The following is a 21,527-nucleotide window of genomic DNA, read 5'->3' as shown; positions in this document are numbered from 1 at the left end:
TATCAGCTGTATCAGCAATCATTTATGCTAACTGACTTAAACACATATCCTATCCAACCGATTTTTTTTCTGAAAAATTAGCATGTGATGCAATAAAAGTTGGACTTTTCACCTACAGAGCAGAGAGGTTAGTGAAAAATTTCTTGAAATCTCTCTCTCCTCTCTCTTCTCTCTCCTTCCTTCCTTCCTTCCTTCCTTCCTTCCTTCCTTCCTTCCTTCCTTCCTTCCTTCCTTCCTTCCTTTCCTTCTTCCTTCTTTCTTAGTTAATAAATTATTAAATCACTATGATTTACAAAGTTATTCATAGTTGAAATTTAGGCATACAATATTCCATCACCAATACTGCCACCAGTATTGACTTTCCTCCGCAATGTTCCCGGGTTCCCTCCTCTACCCCTCAGTCAGCCTGCCATCTTGAAAGACCCCTTTTCTTTATTTTCTTTTATTTTTATTGAATCACCATGAATTACAAAGCTACAAATATACAATTGAGTTTCAGGCATGCATTCTCCAACACCAGTGACATATCAGTGCCCACTACTCTCCACCAATCTCCCCAGTTTCCGTCCCTCTTGCCCAAGCCTACCTCTGTGTCAGGCACTTCCTGTTCCCTCATTGTCCTAGTATTCTCTTCCCTAACTTATTCTCTATCACCCTTGCACCAGTGCCAAGCTTCCTACTAAAGACTGGTTCTGCTCTTTGTTTCTATTGCCACTGGGCATTTGATATTCCCATACAAAAATTTCTTTGTACTCCACATAAAAGAGAGATATTTTTTATCTGTTCCTCTCCCTTTGGCTGATTTTGCACAACATAATACTCTCCAGATCCATCCACATTGCTAAAAATTGCATGACTTTATCTTTTTAAGACTGCATAGTATTCCACTGTACCATAGTTGTACCATAGTTTGTTTATCCAGTTATTTGTTCATGGGTATTTAGGTTGTTTCCAATTTTTGGCTATTGTATGTTGTAGGATAATATTGGTTTGTCCTTCCTCCCTGACCGCAGGGAGCATAGGTTTATTGGGTTACACCCATCACAGGGTTCCCGAGACATTTCCATTCCTCTGTGTTTATTGGAATATGGCTCTAAACATTTTAGGTTTAGCATTGGTATATCGTTTCTCCCTTGCCACAAGGAGCTTAGATTTATTGGGTTACAGCCATCACAATGCTCCCGAGGCACTCTCATTCCTCTGTGTTTGTCTTTAATCTCTTTGTGCTCTGCTTCCCCAACCTGTCAATCACCTATATCCCCAAATCAGAGTCTGTTGACTTACAAGGTCAGATCCTTCTAAGGATTCTGGATTTGTATTTGTAAGCGAAATTTGTTAGGACAAGTAAAGAGAGGCTGCTAAAATCTCAGGGCTAGGACGAATGGAGACGGTACTGGACCCCGCTTGAGCAAATCGATGAACAATGGGATGACAGCGATACAGTGATACAGTGAAGTGAAATATTGCTTTTCTCTTCTCCATATGTCCTTAGTTACTTTAGAGCAATGTCCTTTTTGTAGGACACAGGAAGAGAGTTAATGCTATGCTTTTGTAACTTGGGAATGCAAACTGGTCCAGGCTTTTGCGGTTTTTTTGTTTGGTTTGGTTTGGTTTGGTTTTCTTTTTGAGTCACACCTGGCAATGTACAGGTGTATTCCTGTCTATGCACTCAGGAATTACTCCTGGCAGTGCTCAGGGATGGGATGCTGGGAATCGAACCCGGGTCAGCCACGTGCAAGGCAAACTCCCTACCCGCTGTGCTATCACTCCAGCCCTTGGTCCAGCCTTTTGGAAAACAATATGGATATTCCTTCAAAAACTAGAAATTGAGCTTCCATCTGACCCCGCAATATCATTTCTGGGAATATATTCCAGGGCCCCAAAGAACACACAGCAGAAATGCCATCTGCACCTGTATGTCCATTGCAGCATTGTTCACAATATCCAGAATCTAGAAACAACCGAAGTGCCAGAGAACAGACTACTAGTTAAAGAAATGTTGATACATCTATATTGCAAATCATAATGCCCAAAAGTAGAGTGTATGGGAGAAATTGTCTGCCATAGAGGCAGGGAGAAGGTTAGAAAGGGAGGGAGTATACCAGGAACATCGATGGTGGAGAATGTGCACTGGTAGAGAGCTGGTAGTTCGATTATTGTATGACTGAAACTCAAACATGAAAGTTTTGTTACTGTATCTCACGGTGATTCAATAAAAAGAAACTTAAAAAAAGAGTGGGCAGGAGGGAGAGGAGAATTGATGGGGATAGAGGAGGAATATGGGAGTGGGTGAGACTGGAAGGAGTCAGAGGGAGACGAGATTAGAATAAACCACACCTGATCACCAACCAGCCTGGCCCTCATTTCCTCCTTCATCTGCCCATTGCCATCGGCTGTCCAGGGTACAGGAAGTGGCCCGAAAGCACCAAACGCAGGCGGCGAGAGAGCGTCCAGGTTTCAAATTCATTTTTTGAATGCACCGTATATAGTGCTGCAACAAACATAGGAGTGTATATGTCTTCTCTAATTTGTGCCTTTGGGCCCTTGGAGTATATTCCTAGGAGTAGAATTGCTGGATCTTACAGAAGCTCAATTCCTAGTTTTGTGAGAAATGTTCATATCATCTTCCAAAAGGCTGGACATTCCCACCACCAGTGAATGAGGATCCCTTTTTCCACATATCCTTGCCAACACTGCTTCTAAGTGTTCTACTTGATTCATGACAGTCTCTTTGTTGAGAGGTGATATCTCATTGTAATTTTGATTTGCATATCCCTGGTGATTAGTGGTATAGAGCATTTTCCCATATGCTTTATGACCATTTGTATTTCTTCTTTGAAGGAGTTTCTGTTCATCTCTTCTCCCAATTTTTGATAGCATTGAATGTTTTTTCTTGCAGGGTTCTAACAGTGTTTTGTATATCTTTAATATGAACCCTTGGTGGGTAAATAATTTCTCCCAGTATGTGGGCTCTCTTTGTCTTCTGGTCATCATTCTCATTGAGGTGCAGACATTTCTTAATGTAGTCCCATTTGTTTATCTATGCTTCTATTTGTTTGTTCAGTTGCATTGCATCCTTAAAGATGCCTATAACTTCAATATCATGGAGAGTTCTGCCTCTATTTCCCAAAATGTACCTTTGGATTCAGGTCTGAAATCTAGATCTTTAATCCATTTTTATTTGCCTTTTTTACATGGTGCTGAAAAGAGTATACGTTCACTTTTTTCACATGTGACCAACCAGTGTTCTCAGAATCGTTTTTGCAAAGGCTTTTCTTGCTCCACTTTATATTTTTGATCTCTTATGAAAGATTAAATTAATATTTGCCTCCCATTCTCCAACCCCCAACCTGCCCTCTTGACAGGCACATTTTTAAGTTGGGTTGTTAAAGTTCTAGTGTTATGATTTCAGTGTTGTTGACACTGTGATTTATTCAGCTCTATCATTCCTTAACACCAGGAACATACCTGAATCCTTTTGACCCTGTCCCCCAATGTGTCTTACCTATCTCTTCTTCCCCTCCTTTCCATTTTATTATTTTTCACTCTCCTCCCTTTACTTTGGGACCATGGGTGGTCTATGTATTCCCGCTTTAAACCATCAAAGCATTCACTCATTAAATTATTCTAAATACACATATTGACAGCTTGGCAAGCTCCCCGTGGCGTATTCAATATGCCAAATACAATAACAATAACAGGTCTCATTTCTCCTGACGCTGAAAGAGCCTCCAGTCCTTGGGAAAGACAAGTAAGAAGAGGCTGCTAAAATCTCAGGGCTAGGACGAATGGAGACACATTACTGGTGCCCACTCAAGCAAATCTGTGAACAACAGGATGAAAGAGATACAATCATACACACACAAGTTACATCATCCCATGTTTAGCTTTCTTCTTTCTGGAGTAATTTAACATAATATCTGCCAGTTCCTTGCAACAAATTACATGGTTACATAATTCCTTACAGCTGCATAGTATTCTATTGTGTATATATGCCACGTCTTTATGAACCACTTACCTATCCATTGGGCATCTAGGTTGAATCCATAGCTTAGCTACTTAGCTATTGTACTGAGTGCTGCAATAAATAATAGTGTGCATGTCTTTTTATTTATTTATTTTTTATTTTTTTAAATTTAATTTATTTTTTCTTTTTTTTCCTTTTCCTAAATCATTTTCTTTTTTTAAATTTTTTTAATTAATGAATCACCGTGAGGGTACAGATACAGGTTTACATATTCTCGTGCTTGTGTTTCAGTCATATACAGCTTGAGTATCTATCCCTCCACCAGTACCTGTTTTCCACTGATGACCCCATCATCCCTTCCACCCCCTCCCAGCACATTCCCCACCCCGCCCCGCCTCTTTGGCAGAGCATTCCCCTCTTTTCCCTCTCTCCCTTTGGGCATTGTGGTCTTAGGGTGGCCAATGTATTTGGTCTATAGTCTGCTCCCTGCACGCATCTACCATCCTGAATGGGTCCTCCCACCACATTTTTGCTTGGTATTCCCTTCTCTATCTGAGCTGCCCTTTCCCCCATCATGTGAGGCTAGTCTCCAAGCCATGGAGCAAATCTGGTACTTATTTCTGTTATCCTTGGGTGTTAGGCCTCCATTCTGTTGTTTTATATTCCGCAGATGAGTGCAATTCTTCTATGCCTGTCTCTCTCTTTCTGACTCATTTCACTTAGCACGATACTTTCCATGTTGATCCACTTGTATGCAAAGTTCATGACTTCATCTTTTCTGACAGCTGCATAGTATTCCATTGTGTAGATGTACCAAAGTTTCTTTAGGCAGTCATCTGTTCCTGGGCATTCGGGTTTTTTCCAGATTTTGGCTATCGTAAATAGTGCTGCGATGAACATTCATGGGCAGATGTCATTTTGGCTATATCTTTTTGCCTCTCCAGAGGATATTCCCAGAAGTGGTATTGCTGGGTCAAATGGGAGCTCGATTTCTAATTTTTTGAGAAGCGACCATATTGTTTTCCAGAAGGGTTGAACCAGTCGGCATTCCCACCAGCAGTGTAGGAGGGTCCCTTTCTCCCCACATCCTCTCCAACAGCGGTTGTTTTCGTTCTTTTGGATGTGAGCCAGTCTCTGAGGTGTTAGGTGGTATCTCATAGTTGTTTTGATCTGCATCTCCCTGATGATTAGTGATGTTGAGCATTTTTTCATGTGCCCTTTTGCCATTTGTATTTCTTCCTTGAGAAAGTTTCTGTTCATTTCTTCGCCCCATTTTCTGATGGGGCTGGATGTTTTCTTCTTGTAGAGTTCAACCAGTGCCTTATATACCCTTGATATCAACCCCTTATCAGATGGGTATTGGGTGAATATCCTTTCCCATTCTGTAGATTGTCTTTGTATTCGGGTCACTGTGTCTTTTGCGGTGCAGAAGTTTCTTAGTTTAATATAGTCCCATTTGTTTATTTCTGTTTCTACTTGATTTTTTAGTTCCTTATCATCTTTGAAGATACCTTTGGCTTCAATATCGTGGAGGGTTTTTCCGACCTTGTCTTCAATGTACCTTATGGATTGTGGTCTGATGTTGAGGTCTTTAATCCACTTTGATATGACTTTTGTGCATGGTGTCAGGTCGAGGTCTAAACCCATTCTTTTACATGTGGTTGTCCAGTTGTGCCAGCACCATTTGTTAAAGAGGCTTTCCTTGCTCCACTTCACATTTCTTGCTCCCTTATCAAAGATTAGGTGTTCATACAGTTGGGGTGGTGTGTAGGGATATTCCACCCTGTTCCATTGGTCTGTGGCTCTGTTCTTGTTCCAGTACCATGCTTTTTTTAATTGTTATCACTTTGTAGTAGAGCGGGTATGGTGTTTACCTTGCATGCGGCTGACCCAGGTTCGATTCCTCCATCCCTCTCGGACAGCCCGGCAAGCTACCAAGAGTATCCCGCCCACACGGCAGATCCTGGCAAGCTACCTGTGGCGTATAGGATATGCCAAAAACAGTAACAAAAAGTCTCACAGTGGAGACATTACTGGTGCCCGCTCGAGCAAATTGATGAACAATGGGTTGACAGTGCTACAGTGTTTGGAGAAGTGTTTATTCATTTCTTCTCCCCATATTTCCCATATTTTGATGGGGCTTTTAGATCTTGTTGTTCTTTGTGAATACTTTATATATATTGAATATCAATCCTTTATCTGAAGTGTTGAATCCGTATGTTTCATATACACTAGAGAGAAGAACATGTCTTTGGCTTTTTTATGTTTGAAGGTGCTGTATAAATCCATTAGTTCCAGTTATTCTAGTTTCTCATCTAGTGTCTTTACTGTTATTCTCTGTAGTTAATCTATCCAATGGTGATTGTGGCATGTTGAAGTCTCCCACATTTCCATCCACGTGTTTCTCTAGGTTTGTGACTAAAAGCTGACCCAACATTTGGTGCACATATATGGACTGGAGTTGGTACTTCTTGGTCTATTTTTCCCTTGATCTAAGTAGTGTCCATCCTTATCTCTAATTACGTTTTTTAGACTTCATGCAGCTCGGGCTAATATATGGTCGTCCGAAATCTTTTTCTTCTTTGATAAATGTTTTCAAGCTACCAAGAAAGTCCTTTACCTCAGATACTGCATTAGCTGGGAACTCTCAATTTGCTTTTTCAAACCTCATTTTTCTTGAAGCTGGAGAGATAGTTCAGCAGGTAAAGCACTTTCCTGGCACATGCCCAGACAGAGTTCAATCCCCAGCATCCCACAGGATCTTCCAAGCACTGCCAGGAGTAATTTTTGTGTGCAGAGGCAGAAGTCCCTGAGTATCATTGAGTATGGCCCCAAAACCAAAAACAAACCTCACATTTTTTTTCTCTTTCTCTTAGAATGGGGATTGGCAGATTTTTTTGCCCCCTTTCTTTCCCTTCATTGTTGTTGTTGCTATGAGAAACAAGGGTTTCTTTTTCTCTTCCCTCTTCTCTCCCTCTCTCTCTCATTCTCTCTCTCTCTCACACACACATGCACACAATTTGTTTCAGGCTTGTAAATTGAGTTGTGTGTTTGTCATGGAGTTACATACTCAGTCTCCTGTACTTATCCGGAGTCATATTCCTTCAGTTGTAGTGCTGACGTGCATGTTTTTTACAGAGTTTAAGTCTTTAGTTTTAGTACTCTTGCACATTCTCATGTGCAGCACTCATACACAGATGATCTTCAATGTCACACCATTTTATTGTGGTGCTTATGTATACCTGACTGTGAAGTGGTCAGAAATGTCTTGCAACACCAGGCATCTTCAAAAATTAGAGCTGTTTGGCTCATGCTTAGCGCATATGGGAATCAAAGTTGTTTCAATGTGGAACCAAAATTTTTCTCGCAAAGCAGGCATCTTAGCCACTGAGCCATCTCTCAGTCCTATAAGCTTTCTTCTCTTCCAAATGAACTAAAGGAAGACATGTTTATAGCTGTAACGTTTCGCAGTTTGACGTCAGCTGATCTCTTTTAGGAAGCACACAGAGATAACTCATTGCCAATTACTTTAGAGAACAGGCTGGTACTGCTTTACAAACTGCTGAATGTCAAGTTGACATGTCAAGGTGACTTATCTTCCATTCTTGTATATTACACTTTTAGTACATGCGCAACATTGAAAATAATCAGTTAAGTAATTAGATGTTGTGCTGACTTGATTTCTTAAAAATTATAGTTTTTCTTGCTAAAAGCTTTCATGCAGCAGAAAGTGTGGAAGAAGGATTTCTCTGATCGGAATTGTAACCCTATTACCTAAACTATAATAAAATAAAATGAAGAAACACAAAAGATTTTTCTCCTGTGATAGTTGTCTGCTCCTATTAGAGCCACCATTCAAGCTACTGACTCTTTTTCTTGACCTCCCATCCCAGCTTACTTCAAAAGAATCCATGACTCATCCCCAGATGCTAGGCTCCTATCAAGGAACTTTGACTAATTTTCCATTGCCTCCTCAGATAGTGGGGGCTCAATAACCAGGAAATTTGCTCCTTTTAAATGAGAAATCGCTACATTGCATAATATACAGTAGGAATTAAAATATTTTTGTTATTCCTAATATTATTTAGCCTCACTAAACCTCAATTTTATCATTTGTAAAATGCATTTAAATTTAGGGGCCGGAGCGATAGCACAGCGGGTAGGGCGTTTGCCTTGCACGCGGCCAACCCGGGTTCGATCCCCGGCATCCCATACGGTCCCCCGAGCACCGCCAGGAGTAATTCCTGAGTGTAAAGCCAGGAGTAACCCCTGAGCATCGCTGGGTTGTGACCCAAAAAGCAAAAAAAATGCATTTAAATTTAGTATCAACCTCATAGTTCATCAATGCATATAAAGAACTTTTAAAATATCCCAAATGGGAATGCATGGACTTAATTGGTGATTATTATGACTACAATTGAAAAAAATACCTTGAACGGGCAGAGAACTAAATAGATGAGAAGCTGTGGGGGAAAGGTTTGGTTGGAGAAAGAGTTCTCTCTGGGTTATGTTGGTTTGTATTTAAAATGCCCACTGGGTAACTAAACATTCAGGTCTGGAGTTCAGCAAAGAAGAAAATTGTCTCATTTTTACAGGTGACATAAATGTCTGCCAAGTTCTTTTTGTTATAAAATATCATATAACAGATAAAATTGTACCTTACCTTCTGAAACTTACTATCTCCCTACTAAACTTGAATCTATGCTATAAAGCCATAGTGATCAAAACGGCATGGTACTAGAATAAAAAGGACTCTCTGACCAATGGGTCAAAATATAATATCCAAGGATAAATCCATATATCACTGTATCACTGTCATCCCATTGTTCATCGATTTGCTCGAGCAGGCACCAGTAACGCTTTGTTCGTCCCTGTCACGTGCTAGTGTAGCCCGATGGCGTATTGGGGGGCTCTCTTAGGATCAGGGGAATGAGGACGATCGTTGTTATGTTTTTGGCATATCGAGTACATCACGGGTAGCTTCTCGGGCTCTGTCATGAAAGAGGGATACTCTCAGTAGCTTGCCAGGCTTTCTGAGAGGGATGGAAGCTTTTGGGGCGGCCTCTAATTGCCTTTACAGGTGTCCCCAGTCTAAGAAATGTAAGCTTTTGGTCAACTGGCATGTTGTAACGATCTGCACACTGACAAACACGCACTTGCCTGCGTCTCTGGGCAGCACCTGGAACATCTGTGGCCTCAGGTTGATCTCCTTGAAGTTGATGGAATGCGCCCAGAGGTTGTTGAGCAGCTGGTAGAGCAAGGTCCTGTCGTGGAGGGTCTGTGCCAGGACGAACACCTGCACGGAGTCCCAGGTCACCTGGTGGCTGAGCCACTGTGCACACTGCCACCATGACTCTTTGTCCAACGGTGCTGTGACTTCGCCTCGCTGGGGCAGATGGCAATGCTGTGGCTGCCACCGTAGTTTCTCTGTGCCCTGTCAATGCCATTCTGTTCTAATCTTGCAAAACAGCTGGCGATGTCCATCAGGAATCACACGTAGAGTTCTAGCAGGATCATGCATAGAGTTCCATGCCTGGCATGCTGATCTGCGCATTGTCTAAGGCAAGATGGTGAGCTGGGTTCTGGAGACCATTAGGGGTTTGGGCAGCATTGGCGCCATCTTGCCTCCAACCAAACATGGTATGGTAATTATAGAAAATGAGTAGGCAGTGTCTTATTCACAGCCACGCAGTTTAGGAATGTAGTCACTCATATGTGAAGCATGTGGATAGTGGCCTGGAGCATGGCGGCGGTTGGGTTGTGGAGATCAGCTGCCGAGGCTGGGTCCCTTGAGGCGGGGAGGGCTCTCACCCACTCCCCTCTGGGGTGCCCTGAGTGAAAACAGCCTGGCATGGAGTCTGGTGACATAGTTATGGGGGCCTCATTTTTGGGGAAAAACATATATATACATATATATGTATATATACATATATATATTTGTTTGGGGGGTCACACCCAGCGATGCACAGGGATTACTCCTGGCTCTGCACTCAGGAATTACTCCTGGCAGTGCTTGGGACACCATATGGGATGTCAGGGATTAAACCCGAGTTGGCTATGTGCAAGGCAAATGCCTACCCACTGTACTATCATCCCAGCCCCTATATACAGTCTGTTCAAGAAATGGTGTTGGGAGAATTGTATAACCACATGCAAGAAATTAAATCTAGATCCATATCTCACACCTTACATAAAAGTCAACTAATAGTGGATCAAAGACCTTGAGATCAGACTTAAATCTATAAAATACTTTGAGGAATATAGTCATAAAACTCTAAGAGCCATATCTCAAAGGAGTCTTCAATTAAACTATTACATTGGCAATAGCTTTAGAAACAAAACTAAACAAATCAGACTACACCAGACTTAAAAGTTTCTGTCTGCCATGGAGGCAGGGGGAGGGTGGGAAAGGGGGCGTATACCGGGGATATCGGTGGTGGGAAATGTGCACTGGTGGAGGGATAGGTGTTTGATCATTGTGTGATTGTAACCCAAACATGAAAACTCGTAACTATCTCATAATGATTCAATAAAATTTTTTAAAGTTTATGTACAGCAAAAACACAAATAAAACTAAACAAAAACTAAGTGGGAGAAAATATTCACACTCAACAACACATCAGATAAAAGACTGATATTCAGGATCTATAAAGTACTCACAAGGATCAACAATAACAACATAAAACTCTAAAGGCCCCATCAGAACTGGGGAGAGGAAATGAACAAACACATCTCCAAGGAAGACAAATGGATGGCCAACAGGCACATGAAAAACTTATCATCATTTATTAGTAGGGAAATTCAAATCAAGAATACAATGAGATATCATCTTATACCAGTAAAAATGGCACATATACAAAATCACTGTATCACTGTCATCCTGTTGCTCATCGATTTGCTCGAACGGGCACCAGTAATGTCTCCATTGTGAGATTTGTTGTTACTGTTTTTGGCATATCAAATACGCAACGGGTAGCTTGCCAGGCTCTGCCGTGCAGGTAAGATACTCTTAGTAGCTTGCCGGGCTGTCCGAGAGGGGCGGAGGAATCGAACCTGGGTTGATGGCATTCAAGGCAAATGCCCTACCCACTGTGGTATTGCTCCAGCCCATATACAAAATACTAGGAGCAATCTCTGTTGGGAGATATGTGGTGAAAAGGGAATCCTTATCCAATGCTGTTGGGAATGTTATCTATTTAACCCCTATGGAAAACAGTATGGATCACTATTGAACAATGAGTGGGTTACGAAGGAAATCAGGAAGAAATCAAAGAGATACCTAGAAACAAATGAGAATGAAGACACAAGCTACCAGAACCTATGGGACGCAGCTAAAGCTGTGTTAAGGGGAAAATTTATAGGTCTGCAAGCTTTCCTCAGAAAGGAAGAAAGGGCCTATATAAATAGCTTGACTTCACAGCTCAAGATCTTAGAAGAGGACCAGCAAAAGGAACCCAAACTAGATCGAAGGAAAGAAATAATAAAACTTAGAGCAGAAATTAACGATATGGAAACCCGCAAAACAATCCGAAAGATCAATGAAACAAAGAGCTGGTTCTTCGAGAAAATAAATAAGATTGATAGACTGCTAGCAAGACTCACAAAGAAAGAAAGAGAGAAAACCCTAATAAACCGAATCAGAAATGAAAAGGGGGACATCACAACAGAAACCAAGGAGATTCAAAGGATCATCAGAGACTACTTTGAAAGTCTGTATGCCACGAAACAAGAGAACCTAAAAGAAATGGATGAATTCCTTGACTCCTACAATCTCCCAAGACTGAACCAAGAAGACGTGAAATACCTGAATAGGCCCATAAATATCAAGGAAATCGAAACTGTAATCAAAAGTCTCCCCAAAAACAAAAGCCCAGGTCCAGACAGATTCACTGGCGAATTCTTCCAAACATTTAAAGAAGACTTGTTGCCAGTTCTCCTCAAGCTTTTCCAGGAAATTGAAAAGACAGGATCCCTCCCGAACAGTTTCTACGAGGCACATATCTCCCTAATACCAAAAGCAAACAAAGACACCACTAAGAAAGAAAACTATAGACCAATATCCTTGATGAACACCGATGCGAAGATCCTCAACAAAATACTAGCAAATAGAATCCAACAACTCATCAAAAAGATCATACACCATGACCAAGTGGGATTCATCCCGGGGATGCAAGGATGGTTTAACATTCGGAAATCAATCAACATAATACATCATATCAACAAAAGTAAAGATAAAAGCCATATGATCATATCAATAGATGCAGAGAAAGCATTTGACAAGATCCAGCACCCATTCATGATAAAAACTCTCACCAAAATGGGTTTTGGAGGAACTTTTCTCAAGATAGTTAAAGCCATCTACCACGAACCTATGGCAAGCATTATCATCAATGGAGAAAAACTAAGGGCCTTTCCTCTAAGATCGGGGACAAGACAAGGATGCCCACTCTCACCACTTCTCTTTAATATACTACTGGAAGTATTAGCAATAGCCATTAGAAGAAAAAGATATTAAGGGGATTCAGATCGGAAAAGAATAAATCAAGCTCTCAATATTCGCAGACGATATGATACTATACCTAGAGAAGCCTAAAAGCTCTAGTAATAAACTCTTAGAAACAATTGACCTGTACAGTGAAGTCTCAGGCTATAAAACCAATACCCAAAAATCCATTTTAACAGTATGGAATATACCTGGTAAACTCATAATTGAGATCTCATATGACTCACCAATTCCACTTTTGGGTATCTATCCTCAGGATGGAAAAATGTTCACTTAAAAGAATATATGCACACCATTATTCATTGCAGCACTCAGTAGATTTGCTAAGATTTGGAATCAATCTTGATGCCTAACAACAGATAAGTGTATCATGAAGTTGTGGCATACATAATTGTGGCATACATACACAAAAGCATACTGCACAGCTATAAGGAGTGATAAAATCATGCAATTTGCACCAAAATGGATGGAACTGGAAGACTTCATGTTAAATGAAGTAAGCAAGAAAAGGGATAAATTCAACTTTCAATGACTTTGTAAATCAGTTATTTAATAACTTTTTTTTTTGGAGTTTTTTTTGTTTGTTTGTTTTGGTCACACCCAGAGATGCTCAGGGGTTACTCCTGGCTTTGCACTCAGGAATTACTCCTGGCGGTGCTTGGGGGACCATATGGGATGCCGGGGATCGAACCCGGGTCGGCCGCGTGCAAAGCAAACGCCCTACCCGCTGTGCTATCGCTCCGGCCCCAATAACATTTTTTAAATCTAAATTAATCCAGTTTATAAAATGGTAATAAAAGATTATAATGTCATGAGTTTATTGTATATTCATGTCTATTGACTTGGCAAAATCTGATTTTGAGGGCAGTGGCCTAAACCAATCTGAGAAAACCAACCATCCGGGAACCTGAAGCTTTTATCATCTGTCCCACTTGTGTAGGTGTCTAAACATGAATAGTGTTGTTCTGTTGTTTTAGGTGAGTTCAGAAGTCTCGCGATGAGATCTTTCAAAACAAAATCATTGTCAGTCTGCTGCTATGACTGTCTCTTTTCACATAACCCGGAACTGGGCCAAGAGCAAATATGCTAAATTGCTTGCTAAAATGCCCAAATTGAATCACATTGATCTGGCTTTCCTTTGGCAATAAGCAAGTCAAGTCCTTTTCCTCATGTGAATCAATGCACTAAAGTTGCATGATTATTCAATGAGTTGTAGGAACAGAAATGACACACAACTGACCTGTTTGGAGCAGATGTAGGGCGATAATTCTCACTGAATGAAGTTCTCTGCTGAGGTAAGATTAAAGTGGTTTTGCAAAGTACAGTCGAAATGACATCTCCACTCATATGTTCATTGCGGCACTGTTTACAATTGCCAGAATCTGGAAAAAACCCGAGTGCCCTAGAACAGATGACTGGTTAAAGAAACTCTGGTACATCTATACAATGGAATACTATGCAGCTGTTAGAAAAAAATGAAGTCATGAACTTTGCATATAAGTGGATCAACATGGAAAGTATCATGCTAAGTGAAATGAGCCAGAAAGAGAGAGACAGACATAGAAAGATTGCACTTATCTGTGGAATATAAAATGGCAGAATAGGAAACTAATACCCAAGAGTAGTAGTATATAATACCAGGAGGTTGGCTCCATGGCTTGGAAGCTAGCCTCACACACTGGGGGAAAGTCATCCCAGATAGAGGAGGGAACACCAAGTAAAATGTGATTGGAAATCCCGAGCGGGGAGAGAGATGCACGCTCAAAGTAGACTAGAGACTAAACATGATGGCCACTCAATACCCCTATTGCAAACCACAACATCCAAAAGGAGAGAGAGAGAGAGAACAAATTGGAATGCTCTGCCACAGAGGCGGAGTGGGGTGGGAGGGATGGGATAGGGGGTGGGAGAGATACTGGGTTCATAAGTGGTGGAAAATGGACACTGGTGGAGGGATGGGCTCTCAAATGTTGCATGAGGGAAAAAAAAAGCACGAAAATGTGTGAATCTGTAACTATACCCTCACTGTGACTCACTAATTAAAAAATAAATAAATTATTAAAAAATAAAGTGGTTTTGCAAGTTGTTTAGGATAGGAATGACTTCTTCCCACTATAAACCAATATTCTTCTTTAAAAAATTCTATTATAGTTAGGTGTTAGGGTAAACAATGGTGTTCAAGTTTCTGGTGTTGATGTACAAAAATTACTGCCTACCAGCACAGAAGTGTCCATGACCCTTCCTCCTATCCCTATTTTCTCTCTGGTCCAATGTTCTTTCCCTCCCAGCCCCCACTCCATTATTTGTAATTGATGGTTTTGGTGCATACTGTAATCTCCTTTAGCACTATTCATGTACTATAGACTCTCCGCTTATGTTCCTGTGTTCCTGTGTTACTCCTCAATCTGCTGTTCATTTCTTTCACCCCTTTTCTCCAATCGTAGCACTCTCAGGTTCATATTCTAGCAACTGAACCTTTATTATTGATAGATATTTTCCATGTTCGTGATTTGTTTAAGTTTTTGTGTTGGGGGGTAGATACCAAGGAGTGGAGTGGAATCTCTGGGTCAAGGGGGTGGGATGTGGTAGGGGTGGCGGGTGGGACACTGGGAACAATGGTGGTGGAAAATATACACTCGTTGAGGGATGGGTGCTCGAGCATTGTATGACTGAAATAAAATCATGCAAGTTTGTAACTGTATCTCACGGTGATACAATAAAACTTATTTAAAAAACAAATGGAAACTCCATTTCTACTTTTTAAAGAAATCTCCATTTTGTTTACCACAAAGGCTGGGCCAGGTAACATTCCCACTAGCAGTGGATGAGCATTTTCTTTTCACTACAATCCTGACAATATTTGTTGTCATGAGTTCTTTAAAAATCTTCCATTCTCACTGATGTGAAACACCTCGTTTTCATGTTGATTTGTGTTGCCCTCATAGTAGATAATTATGAGCAATTTTCATGTGCTTATTGGCTATCCATATGTCTTCTTCATAGAAGTGTCTATTCACCAATTTTCCCCATACTTTGATGGGTTTGTTGTTTTTTTTTGTTGCTGAGCTTTGTGATTTATAGATTTTGGATGTTATTTGAGATAATATGTGTGAATATCTTCTCCCAGGTGTCTGTCTTTCTAATCTAGCCCTAGCTTCTTTTCCATTCAGGAGTTTTTTAATTTCTTATCATTTCACTCACTTGCTTTTGCTTTTCCTACAGTTACAAGTGGGTTCCAATCATTGGTGACCCTTTTGATGTTCAAATCCTGGAAGAGTGCTACCTATATTTTCCTCAGTGTATTTTATGTTTTCTGGTCTAGTCTCAATGTCTTTGATACACTTTGAGTTAATTTTTTGTGTATGATGAGAAATATGGGTATAGTTTGATTTTTTTACAAGTGGTTATTCAGTTTTCCCAACACCATTTTTTGAAGAGACCCTTCTTTCTCACTCCATTCACCCAATTCTTTTGTCATAGATTAACTATTCATTCATATCTTGGAATTTATCACTTGGATCCATTTTCTGTCGTCCTATCCTTTTATCAGTACTATGGTGTTTTGATTACTATAGCTCTATAGCATAGCTTAAATCCAGGAAATGTGATTCACCCACAATTTTTCTCATGATGGATTTGACTATTTATGGTATTTTATGCAACCATACTAATTTTAGTATTGATAGTTGAACCTGATATTCTTTATTAGCACTGCTGTTGATAATTAAATTGCTTGGGTGAGTGCTCTAAGGACCTTACCTGGAAATGCTCAGAAGTTAGCACCTTCATCCAGCAGTGTGCTGGGGCCACATAGTGCCAGTGTTAAAACCCTAAACATTAGGTCGGAGTGATAGTACAGTGGGTAAGTGCGTGGCTGACCCAAGTTCTGTCTCTGGAACTATGTATGTCTCCTCCAAACCCCACCTTTAGTGATCCCTGAGCATAGAGCAGGAGTAAACCCATTGGCTATGGCCCCAAACCAAAAATCAGCAACAAAAAATAAAACCCAGAACTGTACCCATGCACACCATGCACTTTACCAATTGAGTCATATCCATAGCTTGTGATGCTACTCTTAGCAAGTACTCTTTGGAGGGCCGTAGAGCTATTAAATCTCTCCACTTTAAGTACAGTTAGCTTTATATCATAGAGACAAAACCAGGACTTTTTCCAAAAGTCTTATGCAATAATAAAAATGTTAATTTTTGCCCTTGGGAATACTGGAGAAATGAAGCACTAGGGAAAAATAAAGCAAAGGTTTTAGCAGATTTGTGAGGAAAAGTTCTGTAGAGGTTGTAAAAGTAGGTTCTACATAATTATGGCCTGTGTTACTACTCTTATAACTTTACTAGCTTCCACTCAGGAGTTCAGACCCGGAGAGGGAGCCATTGCTTCTGGATTTTGCAGGAAGGCAGAAACTTTTATATCTATGGTTAGAAGATGGGTAATGATATTTTAATTTTAATCTGTCAAGACTAATTAATGATTTCATATATTACCAATTTCTACAAACTTATATGTAACTTCAGTGCTTTAACCTAAATCAATATGTTGTTGCTTTTGAGGTATGCAGGTAGTTACAGAGCAGGAGGAGATACCGATAGTCTTATCACTCTCTTGCATGATAGAATTCACCTGTCCTTATCAATTAAGTGCCCAGAGAGATAACAAATGATGAATCTGCATAAGCTTCTTCCAGGAATAGACATTTAAAATCTATTAGCTCACTAATACAGCTGTGAAGATCTACCTGAAACCTACTTGATCTGTGTGGCTATATGACATATGTCCTTGATTTTCTGCTAAGTGGTATGTCAAGTCTCGGGACAATGTTTTAAAATAACTGACTATACTCCACCCCCACTACCCTAGAGAAGTACATTTAGTCAGTCTTCAGGGGCTACCCAGAAAATTAGATTATTTTTAATGTTCTCTGGTGATCCTTATGCAGAATACAATTTGGGGACCAATTATCTGACCTGATTTTTTAGGGGGGGTTAGGAAGGCAAGCCAAATTATAAACCAGATGTTTGTTTAGTATATGAAACAAATAATCAATTCTAGGGAACATCTAGTCTCATAGCTTGACAAGTAGAGTTGCCTCTGGATTTAGACTCATTCATAATAACTGACAAATCATTCTTTTTCTGGAGATGTGGCATATGTAGGCTAGAAACTAGAAGTATTTTGAATGTGCTCTTCTCCCAAACATTCCAGATGCCTAACTTTTTTTCTTTTTTTCACAGTTTGTAGCTCAACCTAATTGCCAACAATTACTTGCCACTCTGTGGTATGATGGCTTCCCTGGATGGCGGCGAAAACACTGGGTAGTCAAGCTTCTGACTTGCATGACCATTGGGTTATTGTTTCCCATGCTGTCTATAGCATATCTAATCTCACCCAGGAGTAACCTTGGGTTGTTCATCAAGAAACCCTTTATCAAGTTCATCTGCCACACAGCATCATATTTGACCTTCCTCTTTATGCTTCTACTGGCTTCTCAACACATCGTCAGGACAGACCTCCATGTGCAGGGGCCTCCTCCAACTGTTGTGGAATGGATGATATTGCCTTGGGTTCTCGGTGAGTTCAAAGGACCAGAAGCTTTGGCCAAATGCCTGATAGACATACCTGAAGAACCATTGTAATATACAAACTGAACCTAAGTTAGTATACCTTTACTCTGTTGTGGGGTAGCACTTTGTTGGGAACCTCAGAAATGTGGTTCCTTTTTCCTCCCCCCAAGTTTCTCTATATTGCATGGTACACAATGAGATTGGCAGTAAAACCTGCATTTGTCTGTGAAAACACAACATCTTCAAAGACAGGTACATTGTCTTTCAGTTGATTTAGAAAAAAAAGTCACATATCAGTCAGAATGGGCCTCAGGGATACTAGACATGGCTAGTGCTGATCAATGTCCCTTTTCCAAGGACTGGGGTCTCTTGAATGCTGCTTTCTCATAGCTGCTCCACACAGTCCCAATGTTTATTTAGTTTTCACATGCTGTTTTATACTTATTCCACAAACAGAAGGGGAACCTAGAAAATCTACACAATCCATGGTAAAAGCAGCCTTACCAGTAGGGTCCAAGAACAATTGCTAACATTGGACCCTATAATAGATTGCCATCCCACAAGTGCGTGCTACTCAAACTATGTTTGCCTGAAACAGCAATGTCAGTATTACCTCAGAGCTTGCTATGAATACAGGATAACAAGTCTCACCATACATCTCGTCTATAGACTCCAAATTTTAACATGATCCCCAGGTGACTCAGGTGCACTTCAGTTTGAGAAGCACTTCTTAAACCACAGTCATACCTTTTACTGCTTTACATATTCCAAGTCCAAATAAACACCTATGTCATCATGAACTCGAAAAAGTATAAAAATTGGAGGAAAGTAGTATATTGTAAAGAATATTATAAATTATTTTGATCCCACCATCTAGTTTCAATGCCAACATGCAGTAATTTGGCCCAGACAGTTTACTGACTTCAAAACTCATCTGAACAATTTTCTCTCTATCATTTATTTAGATGAAACTAAAGACTATCATGTAATATCAATCTTATTACATTATAAATGAAATTATTCCCAGTCTATAATGGGGAGAGGGTAGAAAAAGCACCCCAAATTACACCTTAGCAATTATACAGTGACATCAAAATTGATTAGAAGCAATAAATGTAGCACACAGGGATATCTTTAGGTAAAGGTTATCAGGTTTAGCAAGTTGATGATCTGGAGGTGAGGTTGGAAAGAAAAAAAGATGTGTGATTACTTTCTTGAGGGTTTTACTCAACTTACTTCAGTTCATTCATTGATATCATCTTTCTTCATTTTGTGGGCCATAGTATGATGACTATGACTATCATTTGAATTTGTGCAGAAATAAATATTGTCCCTCCATTATTCAGGTTTCATTTGGGGGGAGATTAAGGAAATGTGGGATGGAGGATTTACTGAATATATCCATGATTGGTGGAACCTGATGGATTTTGCAATGAACTCACTGTACCTGGCAACTATTTCCTTGAAGATTGTGGCCTATGTCAAGGTAAATTGGAATGACTTAAATAATTATTTTTATTACATTTAATTTTATCTCTAGGAGGATAAAGTGATTAGGCTAAATGTGGTGATGATAATGTAATCTGTACCCAAATGGTCATATACTTACATGTTCTGTATATTCTTTCAATAGTTTGTAAGTAGTTTCCATCAAAGTAAAGAAAATGGAGAATGAAGTAATTTGTAAATATATCCTTAGCTTATCTAACTCTAAAAAAGTGTCTTTGGCTGCATATCTAGCCTGCCAATTTTTCAATCCTGTTTTACATTATCTTTGTCAATAAAATTGCTCACCAATGCTTTCATAAGGCAGAGTCAGAAAAGTCATTGAACTTGCTACAATCAAAAACTCTCTTAACCCTGGTCATGTCTTTAACAGTGTTAATTTAACTGAACACAGCATTTTAGGGTCAATCATCACCACCAGGAGTAAACATGGATCCCCAAGCAGCTATTTATTTCTAGAAAGTGAGGTTATATCTTTTTCTAATATCCTCCCTGTGACGTCCATTAATAATTCTTACTTCCTGTTCAGTAAGATATGACAAGGATTTTTCTTTTTCACAATAGCACTTCTTATGTGATGTCATCTCCATAACTCTTTAACCCACTGAATTGTCTTTACCCAAAGCTATATATTCAGAAATTCTCAAGTGTTCTTCATATGATCGGTAATAGGACCCTAGAAACTTCATGGCTACCAGCATAGATCTTCAAGAGCTTGTAACCCTCGATACTGACTTGGTCAATCAAACTAAAAATCTTGAGTTTTTTATATTTCATTTATATATACATATATGTATGTATGTATAACAAACTCAAATAATATACTCACACCCACTTAATGCTTTCTCCACACAATATTGAGCCTGTATCACCCCAGAGAAATCAGGTCTGACTTCTCACATTAGATCTCACAGATTCAAAGTTCTATGCACTTTTGAGAATGGAATTGCTATGCTTCTTATCTCCAGAGTTTAATTTCTCCAGGATGAGGAAAGCCTGACAACTTAGTTATAAAATTGTCTAGTCAGGCTTTCTCTTTTGGGCACAAAGTCCTACATTAAGTAGTTTTAGAATGGGTTTATGGCTCTCCCCCAAAATCTCCAACAACTTAGATTATTTTTATATATCTAATATGCATATTGCATAAATTTTAAGAATTTGGGAGTTAGAAGGATAATGAGTATTGAATGCAGACATAAAGCACTTTTTAAAGAAGCCAAGGCATGCCTTATATTTGTGGTGATCATTTAACACATACTTACAACTTCCCTACAAGAAAAATCTGGTGAGGTAAATATTTTAATCTCTGATTAATGTGCCTGGATGAAATTCATGTCATTCTGACACTCTGCTAACTAAGTAACATTATATGCCTAAAAATTCTTCCTTTGAAAGTGTTATTTATACACTGGAGGAACAATCAATTATTAATATAAAATCTGTGGGTTTTGTTAAACAAGAAATTTATAATAAATGATCAAGAATAATTTGGGAAATATATGTGTTTTATAGCACAAAATTCACTAATAACATAACTTATCCTAGTTCCCTGTCAAGGTTTCAAAGGAGTTAAGCACTTCCCTACCACAAAATTAGCTTTATTAAACTGGATAAATTCCCCACAAATGACAAACATTTACAGGAGATATTTGCTAAGGAGTTGGAGTCTTCTTCAAAAAGGGAAACTTTATCACCGAGACATGCTGAAAACACATTTTGGATTTTCAATGAGAAATAATAAATAGGGTTTGTGATCCAATCATTAATAGGGCCTAACCAGTATGAGAGAATTTTTTCCGAATAGGTTCGTCCAATATCTATATATCAAATCTATAAGAGCAAGTACATAAGCGCCTTGAAATATTTTAGATCACCGTTATATTAAATGAATATAGAAACCAGCTAAATTATATAAAGCTAGCTTTATACAAGGTCATTTATCAGATGAGAAAAGTAGTTACATACTACCTCACAC

General features: G+C 39.5%; 1 protein-coding gene across 3 annotated transcripts in view; it reads left to right on the top strand.

The window, feature by feature from the left end:
• The window catches only part of TRPC5 (transient receptor potential cation channel subfamily C member 5), a 330,706-nt gene that overhangs the window by 245,319 nt on the left and 63,860 nt on the right, over positions 1–21,527 (top strand). For all 3 annotated transcript variants that reach the window (XM_055121759.1, XM_055121760.1, XM_004606294.2), the window contains 2 exons: positions 17,717–18,053; positions 19,393–19,532. In XM_055121759.1, the coding sequence (XP_054977734.1) occupies positions 17,717–18,053; positions 19,393–19,532 (477 nt within the window). The remainder of the gene's footprint in view (positions 1–17,716; positions 18,054–19,392; positions 19,533–21,527) is intronic.

This window comes from Sorex araneus, chromosome X, assembly GCF_027595985.1.
Source record: "Sorex araneus isolate mSorAra2 chromosome X, mSorAra2.pri, whole genome shotgun sequence".
Classification (NCBI taxonomy): Eukaryota; Metazoa; Chordata; class Mammalia; order Eulipotyphla; family Soricidae; genus Sorex; species Sorex araneus.
This window is presented reverse-complemented; position numbering and strand designations above follow the sequence as displayed.